The 25353-nt window shown below is 41.3% G+C and overlaps 1 protein-coding gene across 1 annotated transcript in view; it reads left to right on the top strand.

The window, feature by feature from the left end:
- Positions 1–5734: 5734 nt before the first annotated feature.
- Positions 5735–25353, top strand: part of LOC147145543 (sodium/potassium/calcium exchanger 3-like) — a 54475-nt gene continuing 34856 nt past the window's right edge. The window contains exons 1-2 of the mRNA XM_086033933.1: positions 5735–6172; positions 16177–16290. Of these exons, the coding sequence (XP_085890059.1) occupies positions 5977–6172; positions 16177–16290 (310 nt within the window). The 5' untranslated portion in view covers positions 5735–5976. The remainder of the gene's footprint in view (positions 6173–16176; positions 16291–25353) is intronic.

The raw sequence follows: 25353 nt of genomic DNA, 5'->3' as shown, positions 1-25353 counted from the left end.
CTCAGGTAACGACCAATCACGGCTCAGCATTAGAAAACAGGTGAGCCGTGATTGGTCGTTACCTGAGCCCTGAGCAGTTGTGATGTCATTTTCAGTTGGCATAAGTGACAAAATGGCTAAGTAATGCAACTAGGAGTGGGCTGCTTTGTGCAAACTGTCCTAGCCGTTCGTTTCTACTGTTGCGGTTTGGTTTGCATAGTCATGCAAAACCACCAACCCCACCCCCTATTTCATAACGAGGTGAAGCAATGTGCACTTTGAAAGGAGCTTGTATGCACCTAAACAACGACGCCAACCGCTGAATGCAAAAGAAGCGAAGCGGCATGTTAGAAGCAGTCAATTGTGGAGGTAAAAAAGGTCTGGAGACTGTTTTGGATTCAAGGATGATCGTTTTGATGAAACCGGTGTTACAGTTCCACTGTCTCCCGATTCCAGCTGTGACCGTTAGGGCAATGTTAGTCCGGTAATTTTGTCTTTCCTGTCTGCAGATTCGTCACAAGCAACATCGAGACTGTTCAATTCATCAATAAAGACGTTAAATAAAATGTCTTGTTTACAACTCCCGATTGGTTGCAAGAAATTGTAAATATTGTTAAAAAAAAAATATATATATATATATATATATATATATATATATATATATATATAAAGGTAGAGAGCGGTATTTGAACCCGTGACACGAAGCAGGGAAAAACAGAAGCAGAACCTGTGGAGGAACGCTCTACCCACTACGCTTCACCTGGCGCACAATTTGTATTTGCAGAACTAAATAAATTATCCGGCGAGGGTTAATCTGGTACTCAACGTACACGCCCATGTCAAGTGGCTTTTGGGAAGCTCTTCGTTTATTTTTTTAGCGAGAAAGTACTTGAATGAATGAAGAACTGAATGTCAATGTTTAGTTTCAAATTTTGCTTTTGGACTTGTTCTAAAATATTGGCTCCTTGCGCTAGGTTTAATGTCGGTCCACTCTATGCAGCTACAACAGCTGTTTACAAGGTTTAGGAGTGTGTTTATGAGTTTTTGACCATTCTTTCAGAAGCCCGTTTGTGAGGTACTTCATCTCAAAGTTATTCTTCCAGGTTGAGGTCATGACCCAGGGGGAGGCGTGCGATGTGCTCGGGCATACACTCACAATTTCCCCAAATGAAGAATGAGAATGATCCGCGGGACGCAGTAGCCCTCCACCCGAACACCATCGCGAGGCTGCGTGCCCTCCAATGGCACGTGTCTCGGCTGCCGGTTGGTATGGGGGTGGTGACTGGGACGTCCGGCTGACCGTTGCGACACGTTGGTCTGTCCACCTGTGGCACTTACTGGCCGGCTGAAGGAGGGAATGTGGAGCACCATTGATAAAGTCCAACCACCCGTTCCGCATGACTACAGTATGACTGAAGTTCATTGGGAGGTGTGCGCAAGGCTCGCTATCAGCAACTCCTGTCCTGACTCCATTCTCCGGCTGATTCCATTCAGTGCAAGTCATCAGACAGAAAACGTACATTCTGCAATAAGAATTCATGCAGCTACGTATGCAAGGTACACCAATATATGTTGTACCTATACAGAATTATAATTTTGCATAAATTAATAATCATTATTTAAATAACTATTTAATAAAATAGGTATGGACTTGGTCATTTTGCATGCTGGAAAAGTGTGGACACCCCTGCTCTAGCGTGGTGGGACTTTTTTTTTTTTTTTTTTACTTCACATGAGCCCACAGTACCCTCTCGATCTAGTCCTCTCATACTTTGTGATACATGCTGGTCCTAACAAGGCAGTCTAGCATAGGTATCCCAGTCATGAATGAAACAGCTATTTTTCTTGATAAATCATATATAGTTTTCCTTCTGACCACGTCAGGTACACTTTAACGAGCATAGGGAACGAGTGCCATAAAAGCAGCCGTCTCTGCAGTGCGCCCCCTATCTCTCTGTTGTTTGTTTGGCGATCGACTCCCACCCTCACAAGTGACCACAGGCACTAACAGCTAGCCATGGAACACAGCATTTCTGGCCATGGAGTGACATCTCCCGCGTCTACCAAACACGTCACAAATGGCTTTCCAAAGGCTGCACGGCTTACTTACCACAGATTTCTCTTGTTTTGCTTCTCATTTTGGAGATCAACATAATGCAGGTACGGATCTTTTCTAGTGGGTCACAGAGCTGTTACCAGTTATCAATTGACGGACCATTGCGTCAGTCTGATGGAATGCCCACCTCTAGTTGTTTTACTAGTGCACTGAATTGGATAACTAGTTACAGTATATGGAACTAAATCTGTGCCATCTGACACATGTCCGTCTAAAGCGAACAATGGAGAGTGCAAATGGCAAGGAAGAATAGATTAACCGAAAAATATAAACAAGATAGCAAACTCCAACTGCACAGAAAATAAAGCGCTCAGTCAAAGTGACGAGGAAAAAAGCGTCAACACAAAAAAACTATGGCAAGAAAATCGAGAATACAATACAATTTTATTTATATAGCACATTTCATAAGAGCTAGAGCTGTAACAAAGCACTTTACAAACAATCCAATAAATTGAAAAAATAATAATAAAAGGCTGTGATACACATATTAATAAATATAGATACAAATAAATAATATATAAAATCTAAATAAAAATATAAATAAATAAAGCCAATAAATTAACATAAAACACCATGTACACTTGACACCGAAAAAGAGCCGAAAATTTCAGGTCTGATCAAAAGCCAGAGAAAAGAAATGTGTCTTCAACCGGGTTTTAAAAATGGACAGAGAGGGGGCTTGCCTATCAACCAATGGGAGGTCTTTCCTTGCAGTTTTGTGCAGGCAATTTTTTTGCAGCTGAATTTTTTTACATGTTGAATTTCGATGCTGAAAAAAATTCTGTCTCAGGAATCTTGATGGTATTCGAATTCAAACTCAGATGGCACAGATTTACTTCCATACAGTTAGGACAAAGCACACACGGGTCTTTCCAGAATTGGAGGACATTTGGGCTTCAAAATTCTTGAAAAATAGTCCTTCAGATTTCTGATTTTCTGCTACCTATTCATCAATAATAATACTAGTAATAAAAAAAATACAAATTGTTTCTCAAGTCTTATTAAACTGGATGCAACCCTGTCAATGTAGTGCAACTCTGTCACTCTTGTCACAGCAACAGGGTTGCAAATCCGGACAAATGTTCGTGTTCTCTCAGAGGTAAACGCTAACTGTTTATCTAGCTGTTACTGCAGACCAGTGGTTTGTTTGTAATAAGTTATCATTAAATGAAAATAAAACAAAATTTATGGTGTTTGGTGGCATGCATCTGAACTATGGCATAAAACTAAATTCAAACGGTATCAAAATTGAGAGAGTCACTGAAATAAAGTTTTTGGGAGTAATTATTGATCATAAACTGTGTTGGAAGCCACAAATAGAACACACTAAACGTAAACTGGCTAAATCAGTGGCTGTTCTCTACAAAGTAAAAGATTTGTTAAACAAGAAAGCTCTTCACGTATTGTATTCTTCTTCTGGCATATTGTGCTGAAATTTGGGGAAATGTATATAAAACAAATATAGATGCTATTATTAAATTACAAAATAAAGGCTATTAGAATAATTAACAAGGTTGGCTATAGAGAATCAACTAATAAATTATTCATAGGATCCGTTATTTTAAAAATCATGGATATTGTGTATCAGAAGACATTGGAAATCCCTTTTTATGTCATAAATAAAAGCCCACCTGTTTGTATTCAGACCTTTTTTAAATTAAGACAAAGAAATTATCATTTAAGAGGTTTATTTATGTTTGAAATATGTAAAGTAAGGACCAACATAAAATACAGATGTGTTTCAGTTTTGGGGTGAAATTGTGGAATAGACTTGATGATGCATTGAAGCTGTGTTGTTCTTTGTTGAGGTTTAAGAAAAAATTCAAATGTAAAGTAATTGATGTGTATAAGGCCATTGGTAAAATGTAAAATTAGGGATTAAAATGTGAGTGTATAGTATTTATTTATTTTGTTCTATTGGAATTCTAGGTGATTCATGGGACAGTATAGGATAGGCAATAATAAGCCTGGTGCTTCAGCCTATTCCTTTTTTTGGTTGTCAATTGTTATTTGAAATGATTGGCGTATTTTTCTTCTCAGTATTATGCATACAACCGAAAATAAACTATTAATTCATTCATAAACCAAGAGTACAAACTTACTTATGTAAACAAGTAAAGAAAAAAATAAAGGAAAAAAATGGACTTATTGTGATCATATGCATAACAGGGATGCATTAGGATAAGTGAGGCATTCAATCTAGCTAACTATAGGTTATAAAAGTAGGAAAAATAGGGGACAGAGAGAACATACCTTTGCTCTTCCCATTCTTTTAGAAAGCTGTTTGATGATGTCAAGTCCAGCGTATCATGTGATTCATTGCTTTCTTCTTCTACCATGCTAAAAAGGTTATCGCTGGCGTTGTGCCAAAACCTTATGGGTCACATTTTGGTGAATTTCACATTTTTTCCCCAAATCTATACTATTGTTCAATCCACACCCGTGGGCGTCATGGTTTGCCTCTGTTGAGCTGGTTTCGTGCTCTCTCTCCCTCCCTCGCAGCAGCCCAGCTGGAGTGGCGGATGATGATCAGCGGGGCTTAAAAGGATGCCGTTCTCCTGCCTACCTTGTCGGATTGTTGACTTTGTTCGCTTCACAGCCCAACCTCACTTTCTTGATACCTCGTTATCATTCTCGCTCATAGCCTCATTTTGCCTTGTTATAGTTTTGTTTGTTGGATTACTTGTAGTATCCTCATCACTTTGACTGAGCATTTTGTGTCATTGCATTTTGTGTCATTGGATTTTGTCTCGTTTGTACTTTTAGTTTATGCCATTTCCCTTGCTTTTTGCAGGCGTTTTTGTTTGAATTTGATATTCCCTGGCTTTGTTTCGCCAACGCTTTTTGTTAATAATTCTTCCGCAATTGTAATAAAGACCTTTTTGTTCTCGACGCCTTCTGTCCGATTCTGCTCTTTTGGGATCCACTCTATATTGTCCGCTTATAAGACGGACCTGTCAGTGGGTGTTATTTTTACACATTATTGCCCAATCTAAAGTGTTGAAAATTGCTTAATTGCTCTCTTTCACAGTGTAATGTTAATGGTTGAATAAACTTGCCATTGTTGAGGTCTCCTAAAAAGTGACTATTTCGGAGATACAAGCTCAACGCCAACGATAAGATAACAGGCTTGGTTGCGAGCATGTTCCATGAATAATAATTATTTGAAATATGTTTACACCCCCCCCCCTAAATTTAGTATTTTAAAAACAATTTTTAATCATTGTTTTCTCTTAATATTATTTGATTTGGTCTCGGGACCAGTAAATTTACTCAGAAACTGCATCTTTTAATAAGTTGAATGTGCATTATTTAAAATTTGCTGGGTGGGTCGTAAAATGCCCTCAAATTCTGGAATGTCCCAATACAGCACACCATTAGATTATCAGATACATACTCAAAAGACTTGCCTAGGCTGCAGCTGTCAATCAATAGTTGTGGTGATTGGTGTTCCATCTTTGTTGGAGCACATACAAACCTCTGCCAATGCCGAAATGTTAAAAGTGGTTATTGTATGTTTCACTAAATGGTAGTTAAGGTCTTCAAATATAGTACGTGCGTGCGTCCCCGTGGCACGTGCCAAATTTGCTCGCTCTGGGAGCATCCATGCAAGGAGGGTGCCACCTGACTAAAACCCCCACCCACAGTGGAACATTACGCCAAGAAGAAAAACGCCGACTGCTCGTGTTTGTGTTGTTGTTGGGCTTTTGTTGTTGTGCAATCATCGCAACACAACGTCGCAGTTGACGTTTACAATATCCATCTTGCCACACAGAGGCTGCTCTTCTCCAATATTTCATCTGCTCGCGACACGAGGGAGGAATCAGTTCCATCGGAAAGTGTAGGAACTCGCAGCTGGCTTTCACCAACTCGTGACACGCATGGATGTCGCAACCGAGGAAGGGATGTCTCTGGCGGGTATCCGACTCCGGAATTGTCCGGCGCAAGTGATGGCCAATCTGAACAAGGCGAAAGCGAGGCGGAAAAGGCGGAAAGAGTTGCTTCTCATACAGATCTGTTTGTTCGGAGGTTTGCTCCTCGCATTGAAGGGATTCTCTTCCTTAACTGACGGTTCAGGTGAGAATGCAACGGTTTTTTTTTTCTTTTCTTCTCCTAGCAGTGAACGATGAGAGAACTGAGCGTCGTGTGTGAAAGTGTGTTCGCACCCGTTACCGAATAACGAAATGAGTTAATTTCACAAAATTACACTGGCAAAATCCGTTCCAAGTAGTCCCCAACGAATACAGGTCAAGATGACCATGACTGTAATGCTACTTAATATATACTATTACTATACAGTATACTATACTACTACAACAGTGTTCCTGTTGGCAGAGTGGTCGCGTCCGACTGTTTCCAGGGTCAACTAACCGATAATATCTACACACAACCTGCCTCTCTGACAGTGTAACTTTAATACAAAGCAACAAAGAATCAAAGAAACACACATGCAACACTAACTACATGTATGTTAACAGTTTCCCAACCATATTGAGCGAGAGATCCCATCTTAGAAAAAATCACACTACCATACAAAAATATCACAAACAATTAGGGATACTGAAATGATTATGCCGTCTCAGTTTACTCACAAATTGATTTGAAGGTTTAATTGAAGTGAGAAATATGGGCTTGTTGTTTGATTGAACATATAGAGCCACAGGAAGCAGGACTTATTCAGTTGTATTAATTGCAAAAGATACACAGGCGTTTTGTAACTTCTGCCATCTAATGGAAGAGCATTTCTTCATTCTGCCTGCCACTATGTTGCTGGCACAGCTAGATGAACAAAGATGATATATTATATATATTTGGAATGATTAAAAAAAAATGGACGAATGAAGTCATACCGAATTATTTTCTGCAGGACCACCATGATGATCACTCACAGCACACTAGTGTATATATACACACACACACATATATATATATATATATATATATATATACACATATATATATATGTACATACATATATATATATATATATATATATATATATATATACATATATATATATATACACACACATATATATATATATATATATATACACACACATATATATATATATATATATATATATATATATACACATATAATACATATACATATATACATGGTGGCACGGTGGTCGACTGGTTAGCACGTCTGCCTCACAGTTCAAATATATGGGATGCTCCGATCGATCAGGGCACCGATCATGATCGGTCGATTTTCATGAAAACCCGTGATCGGAATATTCGATCAAAGCCTTTTATTGCCGATCAAAACATCCGATCACCCGCAGCTCATGCTTCGCAGCCTACAGCCGTGTTGCGTCCCTCCCCCTCTGCTAGCTGCGGAGGCGCAGCTCCTCCGTTCACACCAACTGCAGTGGGAGCCTTTCTGGCGGCACGTTTCAATTGGAGTCAATGTAGCTCGCGCGGGCGGGTGCGGTTGCGTGCGGGGCGGCGCGAGTGATACTTTTAGAGCGGTGGGACGTCGTCGTATTAAACAAATTAACTTTTTTGCCATTTCGTCTCGCGGCAGCCAATCAGCATCGGGCATTCTCCGTCACACACAACCAAACAGAGCTACTGTAAAAACTGTAAAAAAAATTTTTTTTAAAAAGTAGCCGAGTGATCAGAGCGCTGTTTGGCTGTGTGTGACGTAGTACGCCCGATGCTGATTGGCTGCCGCGTGACGAAATGGCAAAAAATATACTGGGAAATATATATGTATATATATTAAAAAACTACTATGCAAACTTTAACAGTATAAAGAAAGATAATACTTCTTCTACAGCTGTTTCAGAACAAATGTCGAGAGTCAAACCAAAAAAAGCAGCAATGTAACGAAAATACAAATATAACAATGTCAAGTTGACAACTATAATATCTTCCATTGCACAATATTTGGAAATGAAGTCAGAAAGTGCAAATAGAATAAACAATACAATGTAAAAATATTTAACACTATAAAAAATAAAATACTTCTACTACAACAACTATTATTGATTTTTTTGGGGCTGAAAAGCCTCTGCCAGTGTACATTGTCTCTGTGTCCGCGGGGGTGTTCTGGCTTGGGATCATCAAATCAAATCAAATTTTATTTATATAGCACATTTCACACATAGGATGCAACTCAAAGTGCTGTACATTAAAAACGTCAGAATACAACATAAAAAGGGAACCCGCTCCGGCTTTCCCTCCCTCCCTCCCTCACAATATACGCAAAGACAGACATCCTCAAGCACACCTGCACTCACGCACACACACACCCACACACCCACACACCCACATGCACACACACACATACAACCCTAAAAAGCGACATGGCAAGGCACAGAGAAACCATATGAGAAAAGAGTACCCAAGGGGAGCGTGTCCACGCTGAGAGGGATGATAGCCTATGGCCACGGGTAGCACCACCACCAAAGAGACCCCCGGGGCAGACCCTAAACGTAGCACATGGAGGCCAGCCATAACTCCCAGCGTGGAGGCCCCTCTTGAGTAAACACTGGAGGTAAAAACTGGATGAAGCTAAAAGACAATGACAATGAAGCTAAAAAGACAAAGCAAGAAAAGAAGCTAAGAACTATAAAACAATGAGATTGGATAAAAATAGTAAGGGACTAAGAACGATTATATAAAAGCCGAACTAAAAAGGTATGCCTTGAGCTTCCCCTTAAAAACATCAACAGTCTCTGCAGACCTGACATCCTCTGGCAGGCTATTCCAAAGTTGAGGACCAAAATGGCTGAATGCAGCCTCGCCATGCGTTTTGGTCCTCACCCTAGGATATATGCTATATATCAAGCATATATATGTAAGCATATACATGCTTGATATATATATGGGGTTCACTGATGGTGTAGTGGTACACTCGCCTGAGTTGTATGCAGGCAGCGTGGGATCGGTTCCCTCTCAGTGACGGTGTCTATGTGTGCTCCCTGCGACTGGCTGGCGACCAGTTCGGGGTGTGTATATATATATATATATATATATATATATATATATATATATATATATATATATATATATATATATATATATATATATATATATATATATATATATATATATATATAATCGGCGCTGTCCCGTGAAAAACACTTATCTCCAATTTTGGAAACTTTTTTAATTTAGCCGTTAATAAGAACATGAAGAAAAATGGAGATAAGTGCTTTTCACATGACAGCGATGATATATATATAGAGATTATATATTATATATATTTGGAATGATTAAAAAAAATGGACGGATGAAGTCATACCGAATTATTTTCTGCAGGACCACCATGATGATCACTCACAGCACACTAGTGTATATATATATATATATATATATATATATATATATATATATATATATATATATATATATATATATATATATATATATATATATACTTACATATATATACTTACATGAGTTGTAAATGAGTTGTAGCTGGTGCAACACTTGGGTGTTAAATGCATTTCTGTTGTCCCTATTGTGCTCTTGTTAACTCTTAATTAGTTGGCTGGAAGATCAATTAAAATGGATTATTTATGATGTGCTTAATGAGGTTCAGCCTAATTGAGCTTGATGTTGCGGAACAGGGAACGGGGCGCTCAGCGCCTCCTCATAGGGGCCCATTAATCATTTCTACACTCCTTTATCCGTGTGCAAGATAGCAAAACAGGACGGGAGGCAGGGAAGGGGCAAACAGTTGAGCACTGGCACACACGCAAGCCTCTTCCACTGGTGTTGTGTGATGCAGTGAAGGTGAGGCTGTCGTTCCCAGACAACATCTTAATGACTGCGATTTTTAATTGTATTTGACCCACCCCCAACCACGGAGCTGACTTGTCTTTGGCAATGGTGATACAGCTCTCCTACTGGACTCTCCAAAGTATGAAGAACATTCTCTGGTGTTGCTGTTGAAGAATGCGCAGATGAAAAACCCACTGAATGCTCAGCTATTACTCCCCTCACTCACTCAGGGACCACAGATGGGGGAATCCCCCTTCCAGGATGATCAGGCTGCAATGGATGCCGAGTGGGCAACACATTATAGTACTATACAGCATTTGTTAAAGTGATGTGAAAGTTAATCAAATGAAGTGCTGCAGGAAGATGACATCGATGAAGTGAGCAGGGGCCCAATGATCGTCAATGTAGAAATCTCCATAACAGCGCCTCCGAGGATGTGGTCAGCCTCAAGTAAATTCAAGTGAACTTACTTAATATTGACATGTTGTTAAAAGATTGACAACATTTGAAAGGGCTGACGGGCTGTTTGTGTGAGTTGAATCCAATGCTTGTTTTTCAATTGAAGGGGAAGTCAACCCAAACATAAGTCATTCTGATGAATAATTGTGTTTGTGGAATATGAGTCAAGCAGCAAAATCTAGATCACAGATGCCCTGAGGGCTCAAATAACGACCAATCATGGCTCAGTTTCAGAAAACAGGTGAGCTGTGATTGGTCGTTACCTGAGCCCTGGGCCAAACTGTGATGTCATTTTCAGTCGACAGAAGTGACACAATGGACCGCCCCCAGTAATAGCTAAAAACGGGTGGATTAACTCTTATTCCACAAACGCAATATTTATCAGAATGCCTTGTTTCAACTAGTGGGTTTGCATAGAACATATTCTGTAAAAAACTTTTTGGGTTGACTTCCACTTTAATAAAGCATTTGCATAAGAAAATCAATTCTCTTATTCATGTTAAGGGTATTAAAATTCAAGAAAATAATAGGACAGAAAAATCAAGGGATTTTTTTACAATAAAATGTGCGATTACGAAAAATTTGATTAATCCCGATTAAATATTTGAATCGATTGACAGCACGTATATATATGTATGTATTAGGGGTTCATTTTTTGGGAAATTTCGGTTCGGTATATTTTCGATAAAAAATTACAGATTTTTTTAAATATATGTTTATTTCAAAAAGATCACAAGTAAATGGTGCATTTTTGGAAAAAATAAATAAAACCAAACCATTCGGGTGATATTCTAAGAAATTACACCAGAATAAAAAATACACGAAAATAAAGATCTCTTAATTTTGTAAATTATTAAGAAACTGAAATCTTTAAACACTCAGAAGCAACAGCCTATGACACATCTAAGTATTCAAGTTAAAGGCAAGTTGTCATTACAGTACATATATACACTTTTTTGTGATGCAAAAAAATGCAATAACAGTTACAATTATTGCTAACTATATTAAAACTCTTTTTATCATGGAAAAAAAATACAGTAACTTTAAAAACTCTTTATGAAATTGTATACACTTTTTAGGCATTGAAATCTTTGAATGTTGAACAGCATATTGTAACGAATTGGGTTATCTGTGTTGTGGTCGGATTTGTGTGTTGCTGAGTTGTTATGTTTCCGAGGTTCATGAATGCATCATATGGCAAGCGAGTGGAGCAGCGGAAAAAGAAGAGCACGAGCAGTTGTACTTGGATTAATAAAAACGTGAAAATTAAACCACGCCTGACAGCGTGTTCCTGGAAGACGCTACAATATGATAAATCTCGCTATTTAAGTTTGACGTTTTTGCTCCCTCGTCTAAGAAACATTCACAGTCGGATGATGCCGTGCATGTTAGACGTGCTAGCCGCAACATAGCCGCCCATCTCATGTAGCAATGTCGGCACACAACTTTCGGACTTATCCACACACCTTTCCCCATCGGCGATGGGGAACAGGAAAGCCAGAATGTTCCCAAACAGGAGACCGCAGTGTACGCGGGGACCTTCGAGCTCCGGCTCTTTTCTGGCTCTCTCTTTTGTGCCGCTACCCTCCTCTCCCGCATGCAACAGTCAGTAGCACCCGTGCGTAAACTCGCGCTAATAAGTGGACTGAACCGAATATGCCATAGCGAAACGTATTAATACACCCACGTGTACCGTTATACCCCTAATATGTATATATGTATGTTTGTACATGTATACATTATGCTCATATAAACATGTAAATGCAGGCATTGATCTCATTATTTAGAAAAATGGCATTGTTAAAATTTAAATAAATAAATGGAAACTATTTTTCTTAAAATTTAATATACATGTAACAATGAAAGAAACAGTGTACCGGTAATATATTTATCTCACTCCCCCACGTGTGCAAATGTTCACAATGTTTAAAATGTTATTTTCTTATCAAGCATATCCTAATATTTTGAATTACTAACACATTTTTAAAAATCTTCTCTTGTCAATTTTAATGTTGCTGCTTTCGCTGACTGGATTTTTGTTGAGGTACCGTTTCGGTACCGGTATCAAGGTATTTTATGCAGGCATAGTATCAAAGTAAAAAAAATGTTGGTATTGTGATAGCACTAGTTTGTTGTGTTCTGATTCTTCATACAAATGTTGATTTTAGCAAGCTCTCCATCATTCATCATCTAAAATATTCTCACTGTGGCATTAGGCTTTGAAACTAATTCCACTAATTGCCACTCAACTTTATGCACTTGCACAACTAGCCACCGTAGGCTGATTCTCTGAGCTTTCAATGCGGTCTAGTGTAGGGGTCGGCAACCCGCGGCTCTGGATTTTTGCTTTAATTAGGGTTAGTTTTGTGAACTTAAAATGTAGTTTCAGCAAGTTTTCTGGGGGGGGGTTCCAAGCATTTTCGTTTTTCCTTAATTTCATTAACGAAAATGGTTTTTTTTTGTTGTTGTAGTCATTTCCTCAGTTTTGATTAACTAAAATAATCTTGGATAAAAAAACAACTAGATTAATTCAAGATAAAGTTTTATTGAGCAATGCAATGCATTGTAATAAGAGAGCAGCTGTTAAAAAGCAAGAGATTTTTTTGGGAGCTGCTTCTCTGGAGCCCCAAGAACTTCTCAATGCAGTATCCATCACGAGGAAAAACGTTTGCAGTGACAGTTATACTCATTTATGAATGCTTTGCAATGGTCATCATTTCTCAATGAGCTGCAACCTCAGTTAGGAGGGGGTAGTGTGATGTTATGGCCGGAATAATGTGTGGTGAGATAATAGGCCCCTTTGGGCCAGGATATTGCGGAGGGAGATAATAGGCCCCTATAGGCCTGCTGCACACCAAGAAACACAACCGAACGCTACTGAACCGGACAATTGCAAAAAAGATAGTTGGGGACTTACAACCGCGGATAAGCCTATTGACCCTCACACGCATAACCATCTCGCTGCGGCGATAAAACGGTGAGCCCCAACAATAATTGATCATTCTTGGATGGAAATACGATCAGACAACACGATTATTTGATTGTCAAATTTTTTTTTTTTTTTTTAAAGCACTCTTCTCCCCTCAAGCTCACCAATCCGAAGCGGCATGCTACCTGTGGACAGGTCACGCCAGCAAATCAGATATGAGCCAGTTAAAAAAAATGTTGCATCCATGTCAGACAACCACACATCCACCTGCTTTCCTGGCTACTTGTGAACGCGAGGCGCTAAGCTAACTTGTTCTGCACAATGTCTGTAACAGCAGCTACAAGCTTAGAAGTGCGGATCCTCGATTCCACGGTGGCAAAAAGCTACACTAACAAGTAGCGCTACCACTAAAGCCGGTCGAAGATTTGCTAAGCATTCATAAAATGCTACAACAAATGTGTTTATTTTTATGTATCTTTACTAGCAGCCAGTGGCGGAGCCATGGGTGGGCCTGGGTGTGCACAGGCCCACCCAGATTGACAGACTGCCCACCCAGTGAGATTCATGAAAAATATGTACACTTTAACATTTTTTGTAAATTATTTTTGAATTAAGGTTTTGTTGTGTTTCTTTATTTTATAGAATATTAAGAATGGCATAATTGTGGTTGTCTAAGGAAGGTCTGAACTTTGTCATTTTATTTTAATATACTATGTGTTGGGATAGGAGTATTGTGCTTAGTGGGAGAAATATTCAGGCCCACCCTGATTTTTCCAGGCTCACCCCTTAGCCACATTCTGGCTCCGCCCCTGCTAGCAGCACCAACATCATAACAACAATACTATAATATGATCACTGTGGTAACTCTTAAACATGCAACAAAGGCCTCCGAACAAATATAAAGTACATGGATGATTGCACAAAAACTGGGATATTTCGTAGATGTGACAATAAACGCCTTTTTGTCCCACCTGGGAGTCGGCGAAAGTGCAAACTTTGAATTTAAATTAGCTATTGAACATGATTTTGGGGTAATGTTAATGTTGGTGCGCAACGGTATGGGAAAGCAACATATGGTTTTATACCAACTTGAACTATGCAGTGTTTGGTGACTATTTTAATGTTCTGAAAAGTTGTGATTTCGGAGATTTTGTCCAACAGTGACGATATGGAATTATAAATATAGCAGAGTATTATTGTACTGTGGGGCGAGCTGGATCTGACGTGATTTAAATGAGAAAGCTCGTGTGATATGACTTGGCATTTTTGATTGGCTGTTACATCGATTTTTGGACACAGTTGAGCTGCAACTCAAATTTCAAATCACAGCAAAACAAGTTGCCGAGGGCCATTTAACTAGTTGCAGGACCCCGCGCACTGCGCAACAGTCTTTGGTCGTATCGCTCAGTGTGGGACAAGCCATAGGGTCCCTGAAGGAGTTTGGAACTGACCTTTTCCTGCTATGGTATAAAACGAGTTTTGAGCCTTATGCTGTAAAATAATTTTCATGCAAGACAACACAGCAGCCCATGCAGAGTAAAATATCATTGAACCTGTGGCTGCTATGGGTAGTAAAAAGGGAGAAAAACTCATCATGTGGCCCCTATCAAGCCATACCAAATCCCACTGAGAAACTGTCAAACATCCTCAAAAGGAATATTTGTGAGGATGGATGACTACACCTCCAAACAGACACTCTGGGAGGCAATTCTGGCATCCTTAAATGAGAGACAGTACTTTAAGTCACACTGACTACTTTGAATCAAAAACAGTACATACCTAATAATTACGAACGTAGTGTGGTAATAGGTAGTGGTAAAGCAATGTGAACATTTCATATACTTGTCACCATTTTGCTGGGTTTGGAATATCTGAAGCTAGCGAGGCGAAACATTATTCCTATCGACCACCGGCGCTGATATGTGAAGACTGTATCACCGAACATTTTGCTGCTCCACAATTTGTTGTAGTCTGGAGAAGGCAGCAGGCAGGGCAGGCAAAAGTCCTCTTTTGGCCGACTTGAAGACAGGATGCCTTCATTCTTACTGTAAATGTCCACGCGAACTTGTAAAGTTGACTTGTGGAATAATGTGTTAAAACCCTGCTTGGTCTGAATTTAGGGTGGTGATTATAGAATTGAGTCAAAACATTTGATGAGTTTTCAGAGGGACTAGATATGTTGTAACCATCGTTCAACTGTGAAATGGTATCATTGTGTATTGCTTTCCTGAAAACCGCTTCGTACACAATCGTACAATCCGACAAAAATATTGTGTCATCTTCCAAACCGCTTATCCTGTACAGGGTCGCGGGGGAGGTGCTGGAGCCTATCCCAGCTGACAATGGGCGAAAGGCAGACTACGACCCTGAACTGGTCGCCAGCCAGTCGCAGGGCACACACAGACACCGTCACTGAGCAGGAACGATCCCACTCCCGCACACAACGCAGGCGTGTGTACCTGATTATATTGTGTAATTCTCTATTCACAATATTTAATTATGGATTTAGGGTGGCACGTGGTCGACTGGTTAGTACGTCCGCCTCACAGTTCGGAGGTCGTGGGTTTGATTCCGGCTCCGGCCTTCCTGTGTGGAATTTGCATGTTCTCCCCGTGCCTGCGTGGGTTTTCTCCGGGTAATCCTGTTTTCTCCCACTTTCCAAAAACATGCATGGTAGGTTAATTGGACACTCTAAATTGCCCCTAAGTGTGAGTGTGAGTGTGAATGTTTGTTTGTCTCTGTGTGCCCTGCGATTGGCTCGCAACCATTTCAAGGTGTACCCCGCCTACTGCCTGAAGACAGCTGGGATAGGCTCCAGCACGCCCTGCGACCCTTGTGAGGATCAATTAGGATAATGGATGGATGAATGGATTTAATTCATCAATTTGTATTTGTAGACACAATGTTGTTATCCCTCTCTTTGGACTCATTTTACTGTGCTACATATCACCCAGGTTCCAACCACAGGAACATTCACCAAGAGAGATGGGAGGGAAGAAAGCTTCTGCAAAAAATGGACAACAGCAGCACAGAGAAAATGGACATAGAAAATAATTGCACTTCTCCAGGTAAGAGAATTCAAATTGCAGGTGTTGTTGCCGTTAAAAAACTGACGACGTGTAAAATAGTCTTCTACTGCTCTATTGAACATGCATTGATGAACTTAAAATCACTTGTATGTTGCTATTTTTAGAGGTGGATGTCAGTCGTGTCCTAATTCACATGGCATGATGGAGTGAGAATGATGGAGTGTTTAAGATGACAATAACATTTATTTTTACCTTGAACAGAGGACTTTTGCTGCCTCAGAGAAAAATGCCGTTATAATTAAACAAAATGGCCTCCATCAATACCCTCACACTTCCAAGGTCATCTATAAAAGAAACAGGGGTCCAAGTTCAACTTAATTTCTCCTCTTGTTTATTAAAACTGCTCTTTGATCTCTGCTAAATTTAAAGCACATACAGCATCTCCTGTGGCTTTCTGCACTTAAAGTGCAGGGGAATCGAAAAAAGTTACAAGTAAAAATAATGAGATTCCAATGTTTACTTTGGTAAAAACTAGGGATGTTCCGATCAGGTTTTATGACACCGATACCGAACATGCATGAGTGAGATCGGCCGATACCGATTCCGATCACATGGAATACCTGTATAGTTTTCCATTTATTTATGGTGGCTGTTATTATGCAATATTATCTGAAAAAAAACCAGCCATATTATTGCCGTAATTTGAACAAAAATCTATATATATTTTCAAAAGCATGAAGAAATTCAAAACCGCTGATGGCACAATACAACAATTCCTCAGTCACAAAGATAATTGAAAAACCAGCTTTAAGTAACACAGTTTTTAACAGATCAAAATAATCAGCAGTCTCAAAAGACTTAATTATGCAAAAAGTCAAATAAATAACATGCCACGTAAACATTGCATGGTTCAGAATATAATCAAAGTAGAAAAAATTGTCACATGCAGGCTTCACTCGAAAAAACTATTCAATGAGTTCCCAAATTGAATGGACTCAGGAACATGGTTTCTTGTCTTGTGCATACACAAACTATCTTGTGCATTTGTCAACGAGAAAAAAGTAACGCATCATGCATAACACATTTTGGAATACATATGCCTCATTCGAACATTGTCATTAAAAGCAGTACGCGAGCGAAAAACTACCTTGTTCGACTCAACATCGACACAGGACTGACATCCGAGCTCCATTTAACACTTGTGAAACAGGATAATAGGCCTTCTTTTAGGAAACTTTTGATGCGACAATACACTCTTTGGTGGAGCTACGTCTGTCAAGTATTTGCGTCCCGGTAGCACGTAGCTAGCAAGGCTCGAAGTGGGCGAGCAGACGGCGGAATCCGGTGTCTTCCACCACCGAGAATGGTTGGTCATCATGTCATGTCATGTCATCTTCCAAACCGCTTATCCTATACAGGGTCGCGGGGAGTTGCTGGAGCCTATCCCAGCCGTCAATGGGCGAAGGCAGACTACACCCTGAACTGGTCGCCAGCCAGTCGCAGGGCACACATAGACACTGTCACTGAGCGGGAATCGATCCCACGCTGCCCGCACACAACTCAGGCGTGTGTACCACTACACTATCAGAGGACTGGTTGGTCATCAAGTCCGATAAATTTCATTATTTTCCTGGTTATTTGCGTTGCCTTTTGCCTGTCGCGCTGATATGGGTTTGAGTTGGTCAGCATGGGCCGCGTTAGCTGCCGTTTCATTGTTGCTGCTGCTTCAATGCAGTGAGCCTCGTAAACTCACCACAGTCTTCCAATTGCTTGTTCTTCAAATGTCGGATTAAGTTGGTTGTGTTGAAACTTGTGGCCATGCTCCGGCCGCGAGGTATCTTTTCATGGCATATATTTCAAGACGCAAACTACACACAGTACACCGCATGAGCTGCGGGTGATCGGATTCTTTGATCGACAATAAAAAGCTTTGATCGAATGTGCCGAACACGTCATTTTTCACGAAAATCGGCCGATCATTATCGGTGCCCGATCGATTGTAGCATCCCTAGCAAAAACGTAATGAAAAAGCCTAAAAAAAAGATGCAGAAAAACCAGTATTTTCATGAGTTGGGTCCGCCCATTTGCCGTTTGACCCAGTGCGTGCGTGAGGTCACTTGCCTAGCGGCGGCCTCTTCAGACTCTGAAGATGGCAATGACAAGCTGTCGGTAAGTATTGGTCGCTCTGTTTTTACTGTTCAATTAAAAGAGAAATGAAATGAATCAGAAGAAAAACCATGACGAGCACACTTCACAACCAGCAAGTAGAGACGTGGCTCGCTGACGTCATATCCGCCTACTTCACAATTTTGCCCCGCCCGGAAGATTTTCAAAGTATAATGCTAAATCAAGGAAATACTCGGTTAATGTGTATCAATTTAAGAAACTGTTCGTGAGCAAACGGCTTTACTACACTTCACTTCGAAGAAGAGGAAGAAGTCAATGGTTAGTAGACTACGAAAGAGAAAACAAGTCCGTCCCGAGCGTAACCCAACGGCACCTTTTGGTGCCCCGGCACTCGGATTCTCTTGAGTGTCAGTGGTGCAATTCAGCCTCGGACTCGTCAATATTTTGAAGCAGATGTAATGCCTCCTCTACTCTATTAGACTTTTTTTTATATAAATCATGGTGACCAGCAGCGTTTCTCAATGCAGCCGCTGGTTGCTATGGAAAGCGTCCCAGCGCAACGTACGTAAGTAGCTCTGCACAGCAAGTCCAGACTCGTGTCCCCAGTGTCACGTGCTTCATGCCACATTTCACTGCCGGGTTTATATTGGGGAGGTGATGAGCAGTGCCTGGGTTTCTCCACACATGCCGCTTAGAAGTAACACCAAAAAGTTCAATCTTGGTCTCATCAGACCAGAGAATCTTATTTCTCATAGTCTGGAACCAAGAAATGGCCTGGCTGCGAGTGATGTGGCCATTCCTTGTATTGGGTTAGTTGGCTGACTGCGAGTGATGTGGCCAGTCCTTGTTTGTTTGTTTTTGTTTGCAATGGTTGTCTTTTGTGTTAGTGCATGTTTTTCATTTACCCCTTCCAACTCTCACACCTATGTTAGGCCCCTCCTCCTTGCCATCGTGAGGAGAGGTCGTAACACTGATCTAAAATTAAAGTGGAACCTCTTTCAAATTGATGACATTTTTTTAAATATCTATTTTTCAATGTAATAAATAATCGTTGCTAGTGGTCACTTAAAAAAGGAATGCAGAATTTGTTTTTGCGAGGCAAAAGAGTGAGGGAGATTAGTCAATTTAGAGTTGCTTTTGCTCTGCATTCTTGTTTGAAACTTGGACCATATTTTCCCAGAAATGATATTTACAATTTAGTATTACTATTACAAGTGCCAAACTCTTTGAGGTACACGAAATAGGCAACTTAATAGAATTCTCAAATACAGAATTCTTTTGGCTTTTCTGTGGCCAACTGAAAGGCTGAAGTGCAAGGAAATCAGATCTCAGCATAGACAGCAGATCTCGCTGAACTATAATATAGATTGATGATGAACTTTCATTTCCATTTCACGCTTCTGCAATGTAGTGTTCATAAAACTTGAAGACAAGGAGGGGTGATGAATAATAAGCCATATATTAATCAGTTTCACTTGCTATGAGCTTTTATCGGTCATACATATTTTATATATACATACATGCATTCCACCGATCTCCTTGCTGAATTCTTTCATGTATAGTTTTACAAGCTTTATAGACTGCCATCAGTTAGTAACTATCCACCTATAGACAACAGATGAACATTTAAGTCAAGGTAATGACGTATTTGTTACACAGTATTTTCTTTTTTTAACCTCAAGACCCTAAAAATAACTTCAGCTGCAGTAGTGAGACACTGGTGGGAAGTAATACAACTTGGCGGTGCTACAATCAGAAGTCGAGGTTACCCGTTATCCATTGAATGAAGCTGCCAATGCTTTAATCATTTCAAGCCAACAATAGCAAAGACTAAGAAGAATAACAGAAACAACTCAAGGGATGCTGGCACTCAGCATACCAAAAAAGTTGATTAAAGTTGCATTGTTCACCCAAGGGAATCTGAACAAGCGCATCCCGTGTGCATCTCATGCATAATCGGAGTGCACGTGGAAGGCTGGGGGCCTGTTATGCACGTGCTCAGTGGGCGATGATGATGCAGGCCGACACATTGCATGTCGCGAGTGTAGTTACCGTGCTGAGTAATGTGACATTTAAGGACTCTTGTTTCCTCCCCGTCTTTGCACAGTCTGTTACACGCACACACCATGCCCAGACAAACGGTATACAGAGAGATAAAAACATGCACACTCACATGAAGTCTTACTTGCATTCTGAGGGGTTTGAAGACAAGACTCTTCTTTAAAATCTCCGAGATCTCTAGTTTGAAACCCTGTATTGGTGCGTGTATCGCTTTAACAAAAAATCATGTGACCGATACATTAAGCGTGTCGTTTGGCTGTGCCGTGTCGGATTGTGTTTAGAAGGAACCAAACTGTATCGGCATGTTGAGGGTTTGTTCGATGGAGATTGAACACTTTGGTTAACAAAATCCCATACATAAGTTACACGTTATCTCAAAATTTTATTAGATAAATTTGTTATATATTACGTGCTCATTTGAGCGTTGACACAAACAAGCAGATTTTGAACTCAGCAAACAAATGGAGCAAATCCAATATACAAAGATCACATTTTAAGTAAAAAATTAGCAATTGAATAAAGATTTGATATTATTTCACAAGCTAATGTTGGGTCAGCATGCAAGTTTATCCTTTTTTACATAATGTGACCTGCAATGATTTCTCATGTACAGCAGAGGTCAGTGTTGACTGACCAACACAGTATCAATACAGTGTCAACAGAGTTCATGTACTGTGTCAATACACTCCATGAGGTATCATCAACCCATCACTACCATATACTACGACAACTAAGACAACAGTGATTGAGAGACGGCCGCAGGGTGTGCACTGCCGGGACGTGAACAAAGGGGGCTTCTTCTGCCGAGGAGTCGGCGCAGGGGGCTGCTTCTGCCGAGGAGTCGGCGCAGGGGACTTGCAGCTGGCGAGGAGCCGGCGTGGGCCCGGGGACTTGCAGCTGGCGAGGAGCCGGCAAGGGGACTTGCAGCTGGCGAGGAGCCGGCACGGGGACTCGCAGCTGCCGAGGAACCGGCGCGGGCACGGGGACTTGCAGCTGCTGAGGAGCTGGCACGCTAACTTGCAGCTGCCGAGGAGCCGGCACAAGGACTTGCAGCTGCCGAGGAACTGGCGCGGGCACGGGGACTTGCAGCTGCCGAGGACCCGGCACAGGTACTTGCAGCTGCCGAGGAGCCGGCACGCTGACTTGCAACTGCAGAGGAGCCGGCACAAGGACTTGCAGCTGCCGAGGAACTGGCGCGGGCACGGGGACTTGCAGCTGCCGAGGACCCGGCACAGGTACTTGCAGCTGCCGAGGAGCCGGCACGCTGACTTGCAACTGCAGAGGAGCCGGCACGGGGACTTGCAGCTGCCGAGGAGCTGGCACGGGCACGGGGACTTGCAGCTGCCGAGGAGCCGGCACCCTGACTTGCAGCTGCCGAGGAGCTGGCACGGGCACGGGGACTTGCAGCTGCCGAGGAGCCGGCACCCTGACTTGCAGCTGCCGAGGAGCCAGTGCGGGCACGGGGACTTGCAGCGGCCGAGGAGCCGGCACGGGGAGCTGACTGGCTAGGGACCGGCACGGGATCGGGAAGCTGCACCTCAGCCTGCCGCGACAAAGGTTGAGGAGAACAAGAAACACGAAGGGGCAGAGACTACAGCTCCCGGGGAATGTGGACTACATAAAACTGGTGATTTGGGACGAGGTGAGGAAGGTGGCGGTGTACGAGGTGACTCGGGGTACTGAAGAGAGCTGTGTCTGAAAAACGGAGTGGAACCCTTACTTGGACACCGTCGCTGGCCACCCCGTGGAGGCCCACGGTAGATGGCCAATCGAGTGCCCAAGTAAGTGTTCGATGAGCGGGATTCAGGGACGGACTCATCGGAAAAAGAACAGGACAAAAGCTGGCTGGGTGACGGAAAACAAAAATCTGTGTCTGGTTCAGGTTTTAAATCAAAATCGGAGTCTAAAAAAACATGGGGAGAGAGAATAGTATCATAATCAAACATAGTGGGAATGCACGAAATGGGGGAAACAGACGACGAGCAAAACAGGGTAACAACATGAAAGGTTTGGGGGTGGCTGGCAAGCTGAGTGGGGTAGCTTTCAGTACGGTGGTATGAAGTCCACCTGCGCTCTACAGCAAGCTGTGAAGAAGCCCGATAACAATCCTGATCATTAATAATAACGATCCTGATCATCATTATTATGAAGTAAGACTTCATATAAAACAGCTTTTGGTTGTAATTTATGTGCACCAAGTTTGATATTGGACAGAGTACAATAAGCAACCACAGGTGATACCAATTCACTGATTGTCTTGAATAGCGGCTTTTGACTTCGAAGATGAAAAAGACAAAGAAAGGGCACTAGTTTGTCAAGATGATCCTCATGCAAAATCGCCAAATGAAGGAAAAATAAAATCAAATAGTGACGCGCTGAAGGGCCACGAATTGGGGTGTCCCAATACCTTTGAACAACATGGCCGCTTCATTAGGGATACCTGGGGATGAAAATTCTGGGTGTCCCAATACTTTTGAACAACATGGCCTTCGCCTTCACACAATAATAAACTATAGGAATAACATATGTGTGAAGGCCTTCAATAAAATGACAAACTGAATAATATGAAGTTCAGATCTTCATTACACAACTACAATTATGACATTCTTATTTTTTCATGGATCTCACTGGGTGGGCAGTCTGTCACTCTGGCTAGGCACACCCAGGCCCACCCATGGCTCTGCCCCTGATATATGGTGATACACCTACTGATAAATAATGTAAATAAAGTACACTGACTAAAATGAAGTATCTGTTATAAAGCCGGTCGGCTTCTCTGCCACCAGGCTTAGCAAGTTTCCTGGGTTACACAATTTGTATACCGACTACAAAGCAGCAATGTGTCATTTCTTCAGTGTTGTCCCATAAAAAGCTGTAATAAAATATTTACAAAAATATGAAGGTTGTACTCACTTTTGTGGCATACTGTATACAGTATATAAAAGGATTGTGCTTCATAAAGGCATGTAGTAATTACAGCTGACTTGGAGCTAATATGGTAACTGGATGGATGTATTTATTTGAGGGTCTATCACTCAATTGGCTAATTTTACATTTGATTTGAGAGTGTGCGTGTGCATGCATGCGTGCGTGCATGTCTAAGAGCGGGGTAAGGGGGTTGAATTGAAATTGAAAGTATGACTGGTAATATACTGTATTTTGATGAATTCATGAGATGTGCTAATGGAGCTGTTTGTGTTCCCCCAAGAAGGGAAACAAGCAGAATACTGTATACGGCAAGACTGTGCAAACCTACACACATACACACGCACACGCGTGCAGAGCACGCACACGCTGCCTGGGGCCACCACACTCCCATCAATCAGCAAGATTCTTAACCAGGAACTCCTGCAAACAGTTCAACTTGCAGCCACAGGCCTGCGCACAGCCACCACATTTTTCACAGGGAAGCCCTGATTCAGTCATCGCAGCCTCCTCTCCTAGAATGGAGTTTTGTGTGGGAGCTGAGGTGTGCTGAGCAGAACAAATCTTTAACAAGCAGGAGAACCGTGTCCAGTGCAAGACCCCTGGAGAGAGCCCATGGAAGGGAGAACCTAGAGTTCCATTGGAGGCCTACATAAACCGGTAGTTTCCCAATGTTTTGGGAGTTCAAGGTGGGAAAAAAAGGACAAAGTGCAGCCAAAGTGGTCTGACACGTTTGGAACACTTTGCAAAAAAAGACAAATGTAGCTGTGTCTTACTGATATCCTATTACCCAAAAAGACTCAAACCCAGTTACAATTACAGTACACTGAATGAAAGCGTACGGTTTTAAACGTGGTATTCGGTAACGCAATCAGCTACTTGCACATTATCATTTATATTTGAACCTCAACCGATCTGGCCTTTTAACTGAATAGTACAGGGTCCTATTTTGTGATGTAGACAGGGTGTGTTCAATTTCTGCACAGTGCTATAATTAAACCATCTAACTTTTTAAGTACTATCTCCTTCATGCACCTGTTCTTGTTTTTTCATTAACTGAAGAAATAAATGACAGTGCTGTAGAGGGAATTAAAATGGTCTCAAGTTAAAAGCAGGAAAGACAAAATAAGAGCGCGAATAACTGGCATGATGCCTTTTTGATGTTTTGCTCAAAGGCGAAAAGCAAAGATTTTTGTTCCCCCTCGATGCTGCATCTTTCTGAGTCCTGTTTTTTGATCTACTGCGCATACAGAGAGCAGGAATTTGAGACAGTACTCAGTAAGCATCTCCATCATGCTGAATCCTTTCAGAACACAAAGCTTGTCAAACTTTTTCAGCCTTGCATGCAAAAATGGCTGGCTCTATTAGGCAACACACTTTATCCTTACAATGTTGAATGAAAAAGTCGATTTAATTAGTCTAGCAGTATAAGCAAATCGAGCTCTACTCCAAAAAACAAAACAAAAAAAAACAAAGCTGCAACACAATCAAAACAAGATTTTAATGAGAAATATTGTAATGGCAATAAATACTCGCATTTATTCTCACAAGCAAAAATACGTCAAAGGACAATGTTGGGCTTGTTAATAGACACCCTCCACTTTCTTCCAAATTTGATGTATTTATACGCCACCACAAAGCATTTGAAATAAAACAATCAACATTTGATTGACGTGTAGAACTATCATCATCAGAGATGTATCCATAAAGTCAGACATCATGATATCACAAGTTGCCTTACTTTCTGTATTTCCATTTCACTAGGTGACCCCCAACGTTCTGGGGCGCAACTCCTGTGTGTCTAGTGTATGCATGCTTTGCCAGTTCTTGTGTAGGCTTTCTCTGGATACTTCTGTTTCCTCTCACACTACAAAATGATGCATTGCAGGTTCATTAATGATGGTTGTGACTGATGACCAATCCCTGTTGGGTGTACCCCCTGTCGCCAAAGGTTGGTTTGGATAAGCTCCAGCTCACCCTGTCGCTCAA

Source organism: Filicampus tigris, chromosome 6, assembly GCF_054856515.1.
Source record: "Filicampus tigris isolate MCC_2025a chromosome 6, RoL_Ftig_1.0, whole genome shotgun sequence".
NCBI classification, from domain to species: Eukaryota; Metazoa; Chordata; class Actinopteri; order Syngnathiformes; family Syngnathidae; genus Filicampus; species Filicampus tigris.
Note: the sequence above shows the minus strand (reverse complement) of the source record. Positions and strands in the feature narration are given on the sequence as shown.